Source organism: Dendrobates tinctorius, unplaced genomic scaffold, assembly GCF_039654945.1.
Source record: "Dendrobates tinctorius isolate UK_male_01 unplaced genomic scaffold, ASM3965494v1 ptg000208l, whole genome shotgun sequence".
NCBI classification, from domain to species: Eukaryota; Metazoa; Chordata; class Amphibia; order Anura; family Dendrobatidae; genus Dendrobates; species Dendrobates tinctorius.
The window spans coordinates 8046013-8064489 of NW_027361875.1; the positions used below are offsets into that span (position 1 = coordinate 8046013).

Here is an 18477-nt window from a genome sequence, read left to right on the forward strand (position 1 = left end):
CCGTATAACCCCGCCCCCACCACTGATTGGCATTTTCCTGACACTGTACACAGGAAACTTCCAATCAAGGGAGTGGGCGGGGTTATGCACAGCTCAGTATTTGAACTCTGCTAGATCTACATCAGAGAAAAGAGGAATTCTATAAAAGGTGCACCAAGCAGAACAGTAAATGACACATTGCTGGAGTCATGCTCTCTTGCTCTATATTATGCTGCTCTCAAATTACATAGCAACATTCTGCTGACAGATTCCCTTTACGTGACACTGCTAGCTCTCCTCATACATCATGCACACAGCCATATTATGGTGATCTGAACATTGCCCAACCAGATGAAGTGGTGCTGTACACAGAATGGTTCTGTGGTGTCTTTTGTCTGGAGACTGATGTGGATCCAGGGCACAAACCAACACTGATGACATGACAGGGGCTAGTCCTTCAGGAAAAATATAATTTTAAGCCATAGGCTACAAGAAGACTTTCGCTATTAGGGCTCATACTGCGAGAAACTTGGTCAATACCCGGCACTGCCGCCAGCACACAGATCGGAGAGGGCGGCTGCATAGCAATGCATGCAGCTGAACGCTCCGATCCGAGTGGCGGCGGCAGTGCCGGGTGTTGACGTGTGAGACTCGACCAAGTTTCTCGCAAGTGAGTATGAGCCCTTACACGGACTGTGTGTTGACATTGTGTCATCTGATCTCTTGGCGCTCATTTTTTTGAAACTCAGCGTCCTCTCAGAACTATATATACTTGTGATGCCTGTACATCTGTGTGGTATTTCCTGATGAAGGGGGCATGAGACCCCTGAAACGCGTTGAATAAAGCCACTGTGAATCTAAGACATCTCTCTCCTGGAATTTATCTCTGCAGCAGCACAGAGTTTTTACTGCAAATTCCCATTGAATGCATGATTTCTTCTCGTCCTTGAGGACTTGTGGATCTGCAGCAGCCGCCAGACTATATGCGCTTATCTCATACTAACCAGGTGAGCAAGTTTCTTGTTTTATTCCTTCCTTTGTAACGTGGATAAGACCCTATTGCGCTTTTCTGTCTCGCCATTCTTTTGCAATAGCGATGTAGCAGTGGCACACAGAGATGTTTGGCTGCACAACCTGAGTCACTTTGTAATTTAAGCTTAAAAGGGAATTTGTCAGTAAGATCTGCCCTCCTAGGCCGTCTATATAGGCATGTGGGTCATAGGAAGCTGAATAATATGACACCTTGATATCTGTGATCTGATGTCTTATTCCAGAGAAATCCACATTTTTCTTAATATGAGCTGTTAAGATCTAAGGGCCGGACATAGCTCTCAACGAGAATCTGACATCAGAGCTTATTTTACATGAAAATAGGTGTTACCAGTGTGAGACATGTAGATCAGGAGAGCAGACTGTCAGTCATTACATGTCTCACACTGGTAACACCTCCTTTCATGTAAAATAATCTCTGGAGGCATATTTTCGGGGAGATCTATGTCCGGCCCATAGATCTGAGCAGCTCATTTACATATGAGAAAAATGTGTCTTTCTCTGGAATAAAACATCAGATCACAGATATGAAGGTATCATCTTAGTCAGCTTCCTATGACCTACATGCCTACATAGACAGCCTAGGAGGGTTGATCCTAATGACAGATTCCCTTTAAAAGGGCTTACACTTTGGTGCGTTTCCACCATCAGTGATGTTCATGTATGGAAGGATAGATCCTTTGTAAAGCTTTTCCCGTATTTGGCAGTGTTAGTTGCAGCCTATACATGGACTGTGCACTGATGACACCCTGTGTGATGCCGGGATGATCAGTGACCCATAGACTTGGTATGGGCAACTTTGATCCGATATACCGATGGACAAGTCGCGCTGATTTTTTCGGACACACTGAAACAGAACCATAGTGTACAGAACCATAGACTCTAATGGGTATGTGGACATGTATGTGACTGGCAGCCACCGGTATGTATGGGGTCGTCTGTAGACGTACTGCCCTCACTTGTGGGGTCTGGAGCACCACAGCAGGGATCACACACGGGTCACATGTGCACATGCAGCAGCTATGGCCACACAGAGGAGCACTAACCAGCCTGCACGTGTGTGACTACAACTCCCATCAAGCCCTGAATAGGAATCCTACTACCCCACAGGGTGGGGCGTGTGCTGTGCACTAGGAGAGGTGAGGAATACTCACTGGTAGAAAGTCCTCACCGGTCAGAGAGTAATCACTGCTCCGTGGCATCCTGCCGGGTGAAGGACCTGTGGTGACGTCATCGCCATATGGTGAGTCATGTGTGTGGGAGGAGTCACAGCCTGCGCAGTGTGTGTAGATGTGTGGTGCGGTGTTTACAGGTGTGTGTGAGGAAAAGTTCTGCTGCTTGTATGGTGTGAATGTAGCAGAGCCGTGTGTGTGCTTTAAATCCACGTAGTAGAGCCGTGTGTGTGCTTTCTATCCACGTAGCGGAGCCGTGTGTGCGCTCTATATTCACGTAGCAGAGCCGTGTGTGCGCTCTATATCCACGTAGCAGAGCCGTGTGCGCTTTCTATCCACGTAGCGGAGCCGTGTGCGCTTTCTATCCACGTAGCAGAGCCGTGTGCGCTTTCTATCCACGTAGCAGAGCCGTGTGCGCTTTCTATCCACGTAGCAGAGCCGTGTGCGCTTTCTATCCACGTAGCAGAGCCGTGTGCGCTTTCTATCCACGTAGCAGAGCCGTGTGCGCTTTCTATCCACGTAGCGGAGCCGTGTGCGCTCTATATTCACGTAGCAGAGCCGTGTGAGCTTTATATTCACGTAGCAGAGCCGTGTGAGCTTTATAGTCACGTACCGGAGCCGTGTGAGCTTTATAGTCACGTACCGGAGCCGTGTGTGCTTTCTATCCACGTACCGGAGCCGTGTGTGCTTTCTATCCACGTAGCAGAGCCATGTGCGCTTTATATTCACGTTGCAGAGCCATGTGCGCTTTATATTCACGTTGCAGAGCCGTGTGCGCTTTCTATCCACGTAGCGGAGCCGTGTGCGCTCTATATTCACGTAGCAGAGCCGTGTGAGCTTTATATTCACGTAGCAGAGCCGTGTGAGCTTTATAGTCACGTACCGGAGCCGTGTGAGCTTTATATTCACGTAGCAGAGCCGTGTGAGCTTTATAGTCACGTACCGGAGCCGTGTGAGCTTTCTATCCACGTAGCAGAGCCGTGTGCGCTTTCTATCCACGTAGCAGAGCCGTGTGCGCTTTCTATCCACGTAGCGGAGCCGTGTGCGCTCTATATTCACGTAGCAGAGCCGTGTGAGCTTTATAGTCACGTACCGGAGCCGTGTGAGCTTTATATTCACGTAGCAGAGCCGTGTGAGCTTTATAGTCACGTACCGGAGCCGTGTGAGCTTTATAGTCACGTACCGGAGCCGTGTGTGCTTTCTATCCACGTACCGGAGCCGTGTGTGCTTTCTATCCACGTAGCAGAGCCATGTGCGCTTTATATTCACGTTGCAGAGCCGTGTGCGCTTTCTATCCACGTAGCGGAGCCGTGTGCGCTCTATATTCACGTAGCAGAGCCGTGTGAGCTTTATATTCACGTAGCAGAGCCGTGTGAGCTTTATAGTCACGTACCGGAGCCGTGTGAGCTTTATATTCACGTAGCAGAGCCGTGTGAGCTTTATAGTCACGTACCGGAGCCGTGTGCGCTTTCTATCCACGTAGCAGAGCCGTGTGCGCTTTCTATCCACGTAGCAGAGCCGTGTGCGCTTTCTATCCACGTAGCGGAGCCGTGTGCGCTCTATATTCACGTAGCAGAGCCGTGTGAGCTTTATAGTCACGTACCGGAGCCGTGTGAGCTTTATATTCACGTAGCAGAGCCGTGTGAGCTTTATAGTCACGTACCGGAGCCGTGTGAGCTTTATAGTCACGTACCGGAGCCGTGTGAGCTTTATAGTCACGTACCGGAGCCGTGTGTGCTTTCTATCCACGTAGCAGAGCCATGTGCGCTTTATATTCACGTTGCAGAGCCGTGTGCGCTTTCTATCCACGTAGCGGAGCCGTGTGCGCTCTATATTCACGTAGCAGAGCCGTGTGAGCTTTATATTCACGTAGCAGAGCCGTGTGAGCTTTATAGTCACGTACCGGAGCCGTGTGAGCTTTATATTCACGTAGCAGAGCCGTGTGAGCTTTATAGTCACGTACCGGAGCCGTGTGAGCTTTATAGTCACGTACCGGAGCCGTGTGTGCTTTCTATCCACGTACCGGAGCCGTGTGTGCTTTCTATCCACGTAGCAGAGCATGTGCGCTTTATATTCACGTAGCAGAGCCGTGTGCACTTTATATCCACACTGCACAGCCGTGTGCGCTTTTTATTCACATAGAGCTGTGTGCACTTTTTTTGTCTGTTTTTTATCCATGCAGCAGAGCTCAGTGTGTGCCCTTAGGCCGGGGTCACACAAGAGAGGAATACGGATGAGTGAGAGGCGTAAAAACCACGCAGTACACACGGACAAATTATTCTCTATGGGTTAGCTCCCAACAGCCGTATATTTCTCGGGCGTATTCTATGGTCCGTGCCAATCACAGCATGCTGCGATTGTCAGCGTACTATGCCCGTAATACGCCAATGCAAGTCTATGGGTGCGCAAAAAATACGGATTACACACGGACCACACATGTGACTTGCGAGAAATATGCACCCAGTGTCATTTAGAAAAGCCGGCAATTCAGCAGTTCGCTATACAGTAAACTCACACTGACAGGTTTAAGAAAGAAAGAAAGAATAGATATATACACAATAGAATATACAGTGGGGAAAAAAAGTATTTAGTCAGTCAGCAATAGTGCAAGTTCCACCACCTAAAAAGATGAGAGGCGTCTGTAATTTACATCATAGGTAGACCTCAACTATGGGAGACAAACTGAGAAAAAAAAATCCAGAAAATCACATTGTCTGTTTTTTTTTTCATTTTATTTGCATATTATGGTGGAAAATAAGTATTTGGTCAGAAACAAAATTTCATCTCAATACTTTGTGATATATCCTTTGTTGGCAATGACAGAGGTCAAACGTTTTCTGTAAGTCTTCACAAGGTTGCCACACACTGTTGTTGGTATGTTGGCCCATTCCTCCATGCAGATCTCCTCTAGAGCAGTGATGTTTTTGGCTTTTCGCTTGGCAACACGGACTTTCAACTCCCTCCAAAGGTTTTCTATAGGGTTGAGATCTGGAGACTGGCTAGGCCACTCCAGGACCTTGAAATGCTTCTTACGAAGCCACTCCTTCGTTGCCCTGGCGGTGTGCTTTGGATCATTGTCATGTTGAAAGACCCAGCCACGTTTCATCTTCAATGCCCTTGCTGATGGAAGGAGGTTTGCACTCAAAATCTCACGATACATGGCCCCATTCATTCTTTCATGTACCCGGATCAGTCGTCCTGGCCCCTTTGCAGAGAAACATCCCCAAAGCATGATGTTTCCACCACCATGCTTTACAGTAGGTATGGTGTTTGATGGATGCAACTCAGTATTCTTTTTCCTCCAAACACGACAAGTTGTGTTTCTACCAAACAGTTCCAGTTTGTTTTCATCAGACAATAGGACATTCTCCCAAAACTCCTCTGGATCATCCAAATGCTCTCTAGCAAACTTCAGACGGGCCCGGACATGTACAGGCTTAAGCAGTGGGACAAGTCTGGCACTGCAGGATCTGAGTCCATGGTGGCGTAGTGTGTTACTTATGGTAGGCCTTGTTACATTGGTCCCAGCTCTCTGCAGTTCATTCACTAGGTCCCCCCGCGTGGTTCTGGGATTTTTGCTCACCGTTCTTGTGATCATTCTGACCCCACGGGGTGGGATTTTGCGTGGAGCACCAGATCGAGGGAGATTATCAGTGGTCTTGTATGTCTTCCATTTTCTAATTATTGCTCCCACAGTTGATTTCTTCACTCCAAGCTGGTTGGCTATTGCAGATTCAGTCGTCCCAGCCTGGTGCAGGGCTACAATTTTGTTTCTGGTGTCCTTTGGCAGCTCTTTGGTCTTCACCATAGTGGAGTTTGGAGTCAGACTGTTTCAGGGTGTGCACAGGTGTCTTTTTATACTGATAACAAGTTTAAACAGGTGCCATTACTACAGGTAATGAGTGGAGGAAAGAGGAGACTCTTAAAGAAGAAGTTACAGGTCTGTGAGAGTCAGAAATCTTGATTGCTTGTTTCTGACCAAATACTTATTTTCCACCATAATATGCAAATAAAATGAAGAAAAAACAGACAATGTGATTTTCTGGATTTTTTTTTCTCAGTTTGTCTCCCATAGTTGAGGTCTACCTATGATGTAAATTACAGACAGACGCCTCTCATCTTTTTAAGTGGTGGAACTTGCACTATTGCTGACTGACTAAATACTTTTTTTCCCCACTGTGTGTATATATATATATATATATATATATACACAAATGTCATTGTGAAAAACATATATATGTATATATATATTTCACAGAGTTCTTCATAGAATAGCCGCTAATTAAATTGCCGACTTCTATCAAATAATTCCCCAACCCGACATGAAATGACACATGGTTTACATTCAGTAAAGCATTTAATTTCAACGTTGTTTTATATGTCCGTGACTAATAATTAGATGAGGGTTGATGTGCAAAATTTGGGAGTTGTAGTTGTTATTTTAAGGCTACTTTCACACATCAGGTTTTCGGCGTCAGGCGCGATCCGGCGTCGTGCCGGAACGCCGGATCCGGCAAATGTTTCGTAAAACCGGATGTGACGGATCCGGTTTTCTGCCGGATCCGTCTTTTTCTTGACAGACAAAACCGGATCCGTCTCATCCGGTTCATCCGTTTTTCTATCCGTTTTTCGACGGATTACGCAGGATCCGGTTTTTAAAATTGACCCTTGTGGCCTTCCGAACGGGATTGGCTACTGGAAAACTATAGCATGTTCCTACAGCCCTTCTTTGACAGGTTGTAGAGGAGAAAGTGCAGGTTGGAGAGAAGAGCAAGTTACTGGCGAAGATGGATGTTGTCATTGGAAATATTTTGAAGAATTTGGCGGATTTTATAGCGGAGGCGAATCGTTTGAGGGTGATTGTTCTGGAGAAGGAGAGAGCGAGACAGCAGCGCATCAGGCATCGTAGACGACGTTTGTGGATCCACCCCATCACAGCCAAGAGAATGACGCGTGGGGTCTATTCTACACTCTGCATGGACCTTCGACGAAACCCGGATAAATTTTTTGGATATGTTCGGATGAAAATGGAGAATTTTGATTACTTGGTGGAGCGCATTGCACACCTCATAAGAAAAGCGGACACCTATTGCCGCTTCTCTGTTTCACCCGCAGAGCGTCTGACGGTGACTTTAAGGTAAGCCACATTTATTGGATATGCTCGCATCAGAGCACACTTTCACTGCAATCTTGTTGGTGGTAGTTTGTATCTCCAAGTGTTATAGGTCAGTTTTGGTATGTAATGCTGTGATTTAAAACTAATTTATTGTTTTTTAATTCCCCACAGATTTCTTGCAACTGGAGAATCCCTTTCGTCACTGCATTTCCAGTACAGACTCGGGATTTCCACCATATCTGGAATTGTGAAGTACACATGCCGTGCACTGTGGGACTCCTTAGCTGAAGAGTTTTTACCAGAGCCCACAACAGAGAGGTGGATTGAAATTGCTGACAAGTTTCAACAGATATGTCAGTTTCCAAACTGCTTGGGCGCTGTGGACGGGAAACATATCCGCATTGTAAAGCCAGCTGGATCGGGATCGGAATATTTCAATTACAAGAAATATTTTTCAATTGTCCTCATGGCCATCGCTGACGCGGAATACAAATTTATTGTGGTTGATATTGGGGCCTATGGCCGCTCCAATGACTCTCAAGTTTTCAAACTGTCTGCCATGGGGCGTAAACTGTATGGAAACACCTTCCAGTTCCCACCACCTAGACCGCTGCCGCAAACATCTGGTCCACCTATGCCATTTGTCTGTGTAGGGGATGAAGCCTTCCAGCTGTCAGAACACCTTTTGAAACCGTATTCTAGCAGAGGATTGACAAGACCAAAACGCATTTTTAATTACCGCCTCACAAGAGCAAGAAGAATGGTTGAATGTACCTTTGGTATTCTGACAGCCAAATGGCGATCAACCTCAAGACAGAAACTGTGGACGAGGTGATCAAAGCGTGCGTGGTACTCCACAATTTTGTTATCTGCAAGGAACCCATTTCCATTGAGGACACCTCTGAAGAAACCACCTTGCAAGATTACCATGACATTACCACTAGAAGTTCTGTGACGGTTTCAGTAATGAGGGACAATTTTGCAATATACTTTATGTCACCTCAAGGCAGAGTACACTGGCAGGATGGCAGAGTACACTGGCAGGATGACAGAGTGTGAAAGATTTGTGCCCTAACCAAACTTGTGTACCTTGTGGACCAACAGTATATACCTTTGCCAACCAAAGTTGGCTATCTTGTCATGCTCTTACTATTTTTAGCTTTAGGCCACAGGTGTGTACCTGGTTGTGTTTTATGCAAAGTATTTCACCTTTTAACAAAAGTTGTGTACATTGTTAGGAAATCACCAACAATAAACACAACTTTTTAGGTGAAATACTTTGCTTCAAACACAACCAGGAACACAACTGTGGCAAAAAGCTAAAATTTACCCACAGTTATATACCTAGTTTTGAATACCATTTCACCTTTTAAATACCCTGTATTTAACCTTTTTCGCCGCAGAAAGCAATGACAGACAACCAGTGTAAAATAATTTAACTTTTATTGAAAAATGTTTTTTTTAGTAAACTTTTTTAAAATTTTAATAAACTTGTTTAATAAAGCTTTGAAACCATAAAACTGGTCATTTTTATTTAAATACACACATTATAAATCTGTGTAGTGTGTGGTGGAAATACTGCTGGAGGGGCTGCGGGACACTTCGACACTGGGAGTGTGGAGAGAGGACTGGGATCGTGGTGGGGAAGGAACAGTTAGAGGTGAAGGTGTGGAAAAAACTACAGAATGGGTGGACATGTGGGAAGCAGAAGAGGTGGTGGGTGGTGGAGTGGAGGGTTGGGCAGGGACTGTAGGAGCAGATGATGTTGATGGCAAGTTGTATGGGGAAGGAGTTTGGTACGGGGCAGGTTGCTGGAAGTGGGGAGATGTCTGGTACGGGGCAGGTTGCTGGAAGTGGGGAGATGTCTGGTACGGGGCAGGTTGCTGGAAGTGGGGAGATGTCTGGTACGGGGCAGGTTGCTGGAAGTGGGGAGATGTCTGGTACGGGGCAGGTTGCTGGAAGTGGGGAGATGTCTGGTACTGGGGAGGTTGCTGGTACTGGGGAGTTTGCAGGTACTGGGGAGTTTGCAGGTACTGGGGAGGTTGCTGGTACTGGGGAGGTTGCTGGTGCTGGGGAGGTTGCTGGTGCTGGGGAGGTTGCTGGTGCTGGGGAGGTTGCTGGTGCTGGGGAGGTTGCTGGTGCTGGGGAGGTTGCTGGTGCTGGGGAGGTGGATGGTGCTGGGGAGGTGGATGGTATGTAATAGGAGGGGGAGGATGGAAAGTGGCTGGAGGGGGTGTAGATGTAATAGGAGGGGGAGGATGGAAAGTGGCTGGAGGGGGTGTAGATGTAATAGGAGGGGGAGGATGGAAAGTGGCTGGAGGGGGTGCAGGTGGAGGAACTACTGTGGTGGGAGGAGGAGGTTGGGAGGTAACTTGCTGGAGAGCAGCGTGGCATGAATGCATTACATGCATCTGCTGGGCAGGAGAGAGCGTTTCCATGCACTCCACAACAGACCTGAAAAAGGTGTGGTTTGGCGAAGATCTTGCTTCTGAATGCATGGTTTGCAGAAGTGTCTTCACCTCCAGAATGCTGGAGTTGATCTGCTGATAGCCTGTGGAGATTTGCTCTGACAAGACTTTTAGACAGTTCTGGAAAGATGCATTCAGATGCAAGAACTCTGGCGCATAAGTCTTTTCCTGACCCCTCTGCCGCTGCCGCCCAGTACCCGCAGGTGTACTAGAGGTGGCAGGGGCAGAAGGGTGGGGTAAAGGGAAAGCGATCTCCTCACCAGCAGCTTCATGTAATGTAGGCGGCCACGATGCTCCTGTGCTGGTGGATGGGACAGATGGGTCGAATGTGTGGGAAGGCTGGGAAGGTGCAGATGTACCGGGGAGGTCGAAGTGTCCCTCTGTGCCGGTCTCCTCAGGGATCGCCTCAGAAGGGTCCAATCGTGCAGGCTCCCGAGTGCTGCTCACCGTGCTGTGGAATAAAGAGAAAAAAAAACAATTAAAATAGTGACATGGTATGGCCCTGGCTGAAAAAAAAAATTTACATCTAACATTTTTTTTCACATGTGGTGTGTAATATTTACCTTCTAGTGACCATTGTTTCCCGGAGGAACGACAGGGCTTCTGCGTACTTGTACTTGCTCCTGCGTCCTCCAGATCCACTCGGGGCCCGCATCTCTTTATTGAACTCCTTCTTGAAACGATCCCTCACAGACCGCCACCGATTCACAATTCTGTTCCTTGAAACGAGAAAGGACAAAGTGGTTAGTATACAACATCAGTGTTTCCCAAACTCCAGTCCTCATGGTCCCCAGGGGTCATGTTTTCAGGATTTCCATAGTAAATAGAAATCCTGAACACATGATCCGTGGGGACCACGAGGACTGGAGTTCGGGAAACACTGGTTTACATCAAGCAACTGGTACTGTATATACTTACGCTCTGTAATCTGGGCCCGAACATCGAGGTCCTCCCAGCGGCCCACAAGGAGCGAACAGATTTCCTCCCAGAGTCATCGGGTAACGATAAGGTCAGCGTGGCGGCGGTCAGCCATATTCCAGAGCGGCTCCCTTTCTCGGACGAGATCGATGAGGTGGTCCACATCGAGTCCTCCATCCTCACCGTCAGAGTCGGGAGCACGCTGTGAAGGCTGTTAAAGAAAAAGACAAAAATAACATAATTAGCCTCCACAAAAGAAATGAAATAAAAAGTGCAAAAAAACAAAGCAAAAATATTTATACTTACACGCTGGTGACCGCCGCGTTGCTGTCGCCGACGACCCTGGGAGGCACTGCGAGGACCTCTTGGCCGAGCACCAGATTGGGAAGACTAGAGAAGAAAACAAAAAATGTTATGTCTTTGGATGTAGGCATTTGTTTGCTGTGTGTGGTCTGCAGAACATTGTTTTCTATGTGTTGTGTGTAGTGTGATGTTGTGTTTCTGCGTTTGATGCAAAAAACTTACCAATTGTGAGCCCACTCCAGGTGTCTGTCCACCCCTTCCTTCTTCTTCTGGGAGCTCCTCTTCATCTTGTGAATCCTGTTTTGAAATAAAAGGCAATGAATAGACATATATTACAGAGATGATGGATTTTGGAAATAAAAACTTACCGTCAAACGCTGACGATGCGAGGGAGGGCTCCCAGAAGATGATGTGCTGTCTTCCTGGTGGACACACTCCATGCCTGTGGGTGGTGTTCCAGCTGCTGCCATTGCTGCTGCTGCTGCTGCATCTATTGGGCGGCTGTTGAATAAAGAGAAACAAAGGGCCAATGAATATCTTGATATTCAATAGCCCTAGTTTGGAGGAATGGGTGATTTGATAATTACCGTCTCTCATCTGCTGCTGGCCTCCCCTCCTCAGCATGTTCCATTTGCTGCTCCATTTGGGATGGTGGTGGTGCTGATGGTGCTGCAGTGGTCTCCTGCCTTCTCCTGCTGCGCTTGGTTGCTTTCTTGGGTGGCATGTTGGGTGTGGCTGTGGGTCCCACTGTCTTGCTTTTATATATGTCTTGTGGGCAGAGCTACTGAGCATGCTCAGACCAAAAAAACCGGATCCGGCTTTCGCCGGATCCGGCGCATTGCGGCGCTCTTAGGCTTTCATTGTGTGAAAAAGCCGGACGCGCCGGATCCGGCGTGTCCGGCTTTTACGCCGGAGACAAAAAACGTTACAGTAGCTGTTTTTTCCAGACGCCGGATCGCGACACATTGCCGGATCCGGCGAAAACCGGATGAAACGCATGGCCATCCGGCGCGATCCGGCGCAAATGCAAGTCAATGGGGAAACCGGATCCGGCATTGCATTTCGCCGGATCCGGTTTCTGTCAAAAGCGCCGGATCGCGCCTGACGGCGAAAACCTGATGTGTGAAAGAGGCCTAAGGGGTTAATTCTTTGTTAAAAATGCATGGGCTTACCATTGCCCTATATTGGTGGCAGTTACAGAACCACTCAGCACCCAGAATATGTTGTGCAGTTATAGGTATATATAATAGGTTCCATGTGAGATGCATGTCCCTAATGTATCAGCATTGTCCGCTCTACCCCCCACCTTTGTAATTCCCACAGTAAACATCCGCAGGCTCCAGCCACCTGCGGCTTTTGTAATGCATGTCTGGCCTGACGCTTGTCTATTGGCCGGCCCTCTGTATCTGTGTGATATATTCTGTGTCCTGTGAGTAAAGTGTTGTCAGACTGGAAATACATGGAGAAGCAGTGATCTTTTATATGCGCCCTTGCACTCTGAGGAATTCCAGCCAGCGTCATTCATTCAGACTCCAGCCAACGCAGAGCGGACGTCCGAAAATATGGGGTGGTACTGAAAGAGGTGCTCCAGCATGGAAGACCCCGTTACAGTGGCGAGTGGGTTAATCTAACAAAGGGTTAATGTCACAATTCGATTGTAAGGTGACATTAACCCTTTGTTAGATTAACCCATTCGCCACCGCTACAGGGCAATGGGAAGCCCAAGCATTTATTAACAACGAATTAACCCCTTAAAATAAAAACAACAACTCCCAAATTTTGCACACAAACCCTCATCTAATTATTAGTCACGGACATATAAAAAAACATGAAATGAAATGCTTTACTGAATGTAAACCATGTGTCATTTCATGTCGGGTTGGGGAATGATTTCATAGAAGCCGGCAAGTTAATTAGCAGCTATTCTGCTATGAAGAACTCTGTGAAATATAAATATATATATATATATATATATATATATATATATATATATGTTTGCCACAATGACATGTATGTGTGTGTGTGTGTATATATATATATATATATATATATATATATATATATATGTGTGTGTATTCTATGTGTCTATATCTAATCTTTGGTTTCTGTTAGAAACCCTGTCATAGGGCTCCATTATATGTCCATTTTGCAAGTCGGCGAGAAAATCTCGCCATACGGATTCCATACGGATTCCATACGGATGCTTACATGCGCAAAATACGCGACCGCACCTTGCTTACGGATGACATACGGAGCACTATTTAGGGGTCATTCATCCGTATTACGCCTGTAAACTACGGACCGTATTTTGCGTCGTTTAGTGTGACCCCGGCCTTATAACATGCGGCACTGAACTTCTTGCTGAAACCTTTTGGTGTAATAAAAACCTTCAATTCATAACAACAAAGATTCTTCATTTTCACACGCGCTGACCAGGTATTGTGATCTCTCCACTAAAGTGAATTGTTATCTGGAAGAATTTTTCCTCCAACCACAGATTCTAAGGCTTCGAAGGTCACTAACATCCATGTGTCTGCTCAGTAAGCGTGTCTAGTGTTCCCTTTATTTTTTTGAGCAGTGTATTTATCTTCAGACTGGAAACCCCTTTATTTGATCATGCAACTGTAGCTTTTATGCAATCGGTACATTGTGGTTGCAAGAAATTGTATATACATAAGCAATAATACATATGGTGCAGTATTGCTTTGCAATCTTAGGCTAGGTTCACATTGCGTTAGGGCATCTGTTTAACGGATGCGCTAACGCTGATGTCATTTTTGACATCTTTAGGACCTAGCGCTAACGGTATGCATTAGTACATGGTAGCGCTAAGGTACCATGCGCTATCATGCGTTAGCCCATACAGTTCTATGCACAGTGAACGGGTCCGCTCGCTGTGCGTTACTGCCAACGTACCCAAAAACGCTGCATGCAGCGTTCGAGGGTGCGTCATTAACGCATACTTGCTAACGCATGCGTTAGGATGCGCTACATTCATTGCGGGCAATGGCGGCGTTAACGGGTCCGTTCCATAGTGTTAGTGCCGCTATGTAATGGATCTGTCAGCGCATTGCCATTTTTAATACCGGTTTTCTCCATGGGAATGTATTAGAGCCTGACTGCACGACTGTCACTTTTCAAAGAAAATATAACTAAAATGCCGCAGTACATAGCTGTCTGATTTACGACCTCCGTGATCTGATCTGATTTGCGCCCCCCCCCCCCGGGATCTGATCTGTGTAAGATAACCACCGGACAAGTCCTTGATGGGAGATATGTGTCATCACAGTTATTAGCTGCAGTGATGTGAGCTCGGAAGCATGCTCCAGCACATATAGTGCTGAGAGAGTATTTGGCCATTCCAGGGCCAGGTTTTACGAGCGGTCATTAGAGATGGGTGGGAATGACCGCTCACCTATCCCAACCCCAGGGGTGTGGTTTGGCAGATAAAATGGAGTCCAATTGCCTCAATCTGTGGCTGGAGGTGCGGAGACCTCCAGTGTGTTGCTATATGGACTGGTTATTTTCTGTTTGTTACTTTGTGCCAGAAAAGGCTGTTCATTTGTTTTTTCTAACCAGAGCAGTTTATGCCATTTTAAATAAACTTGCTTGGACATTCCAGTAAAACTGCTTCCTGTGCCTGCTTCACTGCAACTGAGTACAGATCCCTACATCAGATTTACACCCCCGGGATCTGATTTATGCTGAAGATATTCACAGGTTCCATTTAACATCCCCCACAAAAAAAATGTTTGATGGACAGAGCTGATATTTCTGTGTTTTGCATATGACAGGTCTGAACCGACGGTCATCCATCAGGCTATGTGCACACGGTGCGGATTCTGCTGTGGATCCGCAGCGTTTCTGGCCCTGCGGGTCCGCAGCAGTTACACTCACACACACACATTCATACACACACACATTCATACACACACACATTCATACACACACATTCATACACACACACATTCATACACACACATTCATACACACACACACACACACACACACATTCATACACACACACACATTCATACACACACACACACATTCATACACACACACACACATTCATACACACACACACACATTCATACACACACACACACACACATTCACACACACACATTCATACACACATTCATACACACACATTCACACACACTCACACACACACACATTCATACACACACACGATGGTCACATGATCATGACATCACTGCAGGTCCTTCTGCACTCTGTGTACACTACACCTTGGCTGTCAGCAGCTGGTGGGAAATCTCTGCCCCCCCATTGGCTGCAATAAGAAGGCTTGACACAGGAAAAGGCCAATAACGTTACAGATTCAAGATCCGCCTTTCAATGGCTCCTTCCCCTGAGCCAATGAAGTGTGAGAAAAGTAAGGGCTGCTTGCAGCGACGCTGCTGCCTTCTGTCTCTCCAGATCACAGAGGAGGCTGCGGGCGTCACAGCTCGGTACAGTTGAGTGGCACTATCACCTTAGCATTTCTAGTAGTCGTTAGAACTTGTCAGGAGTTGTTTATTTTGGGTGTAGTAATATGGCTGCCAAGCAGTATGACCTGTGCGATATACATACGTAGGTTGGTGATTGGGGTGGTAATTCCTCCACTAAATACAGTATGGTGGCTTGAAATGTGTTTTTATTTAATGATGCTTCCTGCCCAGGCGGTAGAGACACTTTCAATGAAAGCATTTTAATTACTGGCACTACCACTTAGGGTGTGTGCACACGCTGCGGATTCTGCTGCGGTTCCGCAGGCCGCTGCGGTGTACAGTACCATAATATCCTATGGATATTAAAAACCGCAGTGCAGACGGTGCGGATTTTTCAGCGGTTTCAAAACCGCAGAAAGAATTGACATGTCAATTCTTTCTGCGGAATCCGCAGCGGTTTGCCATTTCCTCCATTGTGGAGATGAAAAACCGCAGGCCAATCCGCAGGTAAAACCGCAGGTCTTTTTACCTGCGGATTTTACAAAATCCGCGCGGCCAAATCCGCACCCCAATCCGCAGCGTGTGCACGTACCCTTAGTGCTCAGCCATACATCAGAAGAATGCCAGCTGATTGGCTGTGGCGGTCACTGATGGGATGCAGCGGTCAAGAGCTGCCTGCTCATAATCAGAGAACTGAGGACTCTACTACCTAATGTGCTGTCAATGTCTCCCTGCCGAATGGCAGATTGGGGGAACCTACTAAATTGTCAGATTAGCATCACATGGAAAAGGTTTTTGCTCCAACCCTTTAAAAATAATAAATAAAGGCTCAGCTCCACATTGAGACCGTCGCCATGTAGATATCTATTGGGTCACAATTGACAAGAGTCATGTATCTCTCCTATTTACAAGAAAGACCCAGCAGATATCTCTAGAGATAAGGTCACCGGCCCTGCTCACTTTAAAATGCAGAACAGCGCACAGCCGGATTATCCCTTTAAGCCCCGAGAGCAGCACGTGAAGTCCTTATGGCTCTGTATTAATAACCCTGGAGTCACTCAGGGGTCAGTTTATCTAGATTGGCATTTTGTATACTAGTCGTGATCCAAGGTGCACTGGGGTAAAGTGTGCCAAATTCACAAATAGGTGCATGTCGTGCACTAGCATCAGCAATGTACCATTCTGTCATAATATTGCTCCACTTCTGAGGATTAAATTATAATGAATTTGTCGAACTGCTCTAGGTTTCACTTCCACTTGTCTACTTTTCCAAAAATATAATCAAAAGTCACAACATTTATGCATAACTATGAATTTTGAACTTTTGATGAAGTGGCCCATGTGTATTACTATATAATGATCCCTGGTCATGGCATCATGTTCTCTTATAGAAGTAATGCCTCTAAGGAATAATCGCTCCATATCTGCTGTAAAATGCTGCATGGTCTATATAACTCATGGGACTTATAATACAAACTTGCCTATAAAAGGCACATAAAGGAGCAGAATTATATCAGGCATTGTGCATAAGGTCCAAGAAAAGGATCACCATAGGTCCTAGTAGGCACTGTATATTAGGTCCAAGAGAAGAAGCATCGTAGGTCCTAGTACGAACTGTGCATGAGGCCCAAGAAAAGGAGCAGCAGAGATCCTAATAAGCACTGTGTATGAGGCCCAAGGGAAAGGGCAGCATAAGCCCTATGTATGAGGCTCAAGAGAAGGAGCAGCTTAGGTCCTAGTAGGCACTGTGTACAAGGCCCGAGAGAAGGAGCAGTGTTGTGAGTTCATTCTCTGGTTCACCAGTTGTGAGTTCTCCTTCCAGACTCCCTCTGGTGGTAACAGGAAGTAGTGAGGCTGATTTGATCGGTGGAGATCTGCCACCTGAGAATGAGGATGACGATTGGACCTCTGGAGTCTCAGATTGGATTTAAGACAGCCGACGCCCTATTCAGTTGCTGGTGATTCCTTCTGGCTTGTCAGCTTTTGGTTTTCAGCTCTGTTCCAGTCATCTAAAGCTAAGTTTTTCTGCTAATGTTCACACTTGATTTTGTTGGTCTATTCAGTTTTTTGTGTGGTCAGCCAGCCCCGGCTGGGGGCTGTGCTGAATTTCCACTCTTATTTATCAGTATTTTGCCAATTTGCTTTTTGTCCCTTACTAGTTTTGGTCTCTTTTTGCTCTGTCTCAGAATATTTCAGAGTGCTGATATAGTGGGAGAAGTCTAGTGACTTCAGGGTTAATTTTGCTATCAGAAGTGTTGGACATTATTTTTGTAGGGTTTTTTGCAGGTTGCAGACAGTGTCTTTCCCTTCCTTTCCTTTCTAGTTAGTTTGGGCCCCATCGTTTGCTCAGCCTATTTTCCTGCCTGTGTTTGTGCCTTCATCTTGTTTCACCGTAAATACATGTGTGGGGGCTATCTATTCCTTTGGGGTCTGCTCTGGGGCAGTTAGTTTTCCCCTTTTCATGCTTCAGGCTTATTTAGTCCTCCGGCTGTGACGAAGCGTCTAGGATCATCGTAGGTACGCTCCACAGCTGCTGCTAGTTGTGTGGTAGGATCAGGGATCTGCAATATTTCAACCTCTCTGGTTTTTTTGTGACTTGGCTTGTTTTGCTTTTTTCTCCTCGGTGACCCATTCATAACAGAGCAGCTTAGGTCCTAGTGGGCACTGTGTACAAGGCCCGAGAGAAGGAGCAGCTTAGGTCCTAGTAGGCACTGTGTACGAGGCCCGAGAGAAGGAGCAGCATAGATCCTAGTAGGCACTGTGTACGAGGCCCGAGAGAAGGAGCAGCATAGGTCTTAGTAGGCACTGCGTACGAGGCCCAAGAGAAGGAGCAGCATAGGTCTTAGTACGCACAGTGTACGAGGCCCGAGAGAAGGAGCAGCATAGGCCCGAGTAGGCACAGTGTACGAGGCCCGAGAGAAGGAGCAGCATAGGCCCGAGTAGACACTGTGTTCGAGGCCCGAGAGAAGGAGCAGCATAGGTCCTAGTAGGCACTGTGTACAAGGCCCGAGAGAAGG

At 46.7% G+C, this 18477-nt stretch overlaps 2 protein-coding genes across 19 annotated transcripts in view; one reads left to right on the plus strand and one right to left on the minus strand.

Moving 5' to 3' along the window:
- MIPOL1 (mirror-image polydactyly 1) overlaps positions 1-2312 on the minus strand; it is a 606483-nt gene extending 604171 nt beyond the window's left edge. For 10 of the 15 annotated variants that reach the window (XM_073554200.1, XM_073554193.1, XM_073554192.1 and 7 more), the window contains exon 1: positions 2184-2312. The gene's annotated coding sequence lies outside the window, so the exon portion shown is untranslated. The remainder of the gene's footprint in view (positions 1-2183) is intronic. The other 5 variants (XM_073554201.1, XM_073554194.1, XM_073554188.1 and 2 more) reach the window with 2 other exon arrangements.
- The window catches only part of SLC25A21 (solute carrier family 25 member 21), a 584350-nt gene continuing 567581 nt past the window's right edge, over positions 1709-18477 (plus strand). The window contains exon 1 of one of the 4 annotated variants that reach the window (XM_073554205.1): positions 1709-1918. Coding sequence is in view for 1 of the 4 variants with exons in the window: in XM_073554202.1 (XP_073410303.1) it covers positions 2270-2272 (3 nt within the window). In the remaining 3 variants the exon portion in view is untranslated. Of the gene's footprint in view, positions 1919-2140; positions 2273-15365; positions 15487-18477 lie in introns of those variants that run through there. The other 3 variants (XM_073554202.1, XM_073554203.1, XM_073554204.1) reach the window with 3 other exon arrangements.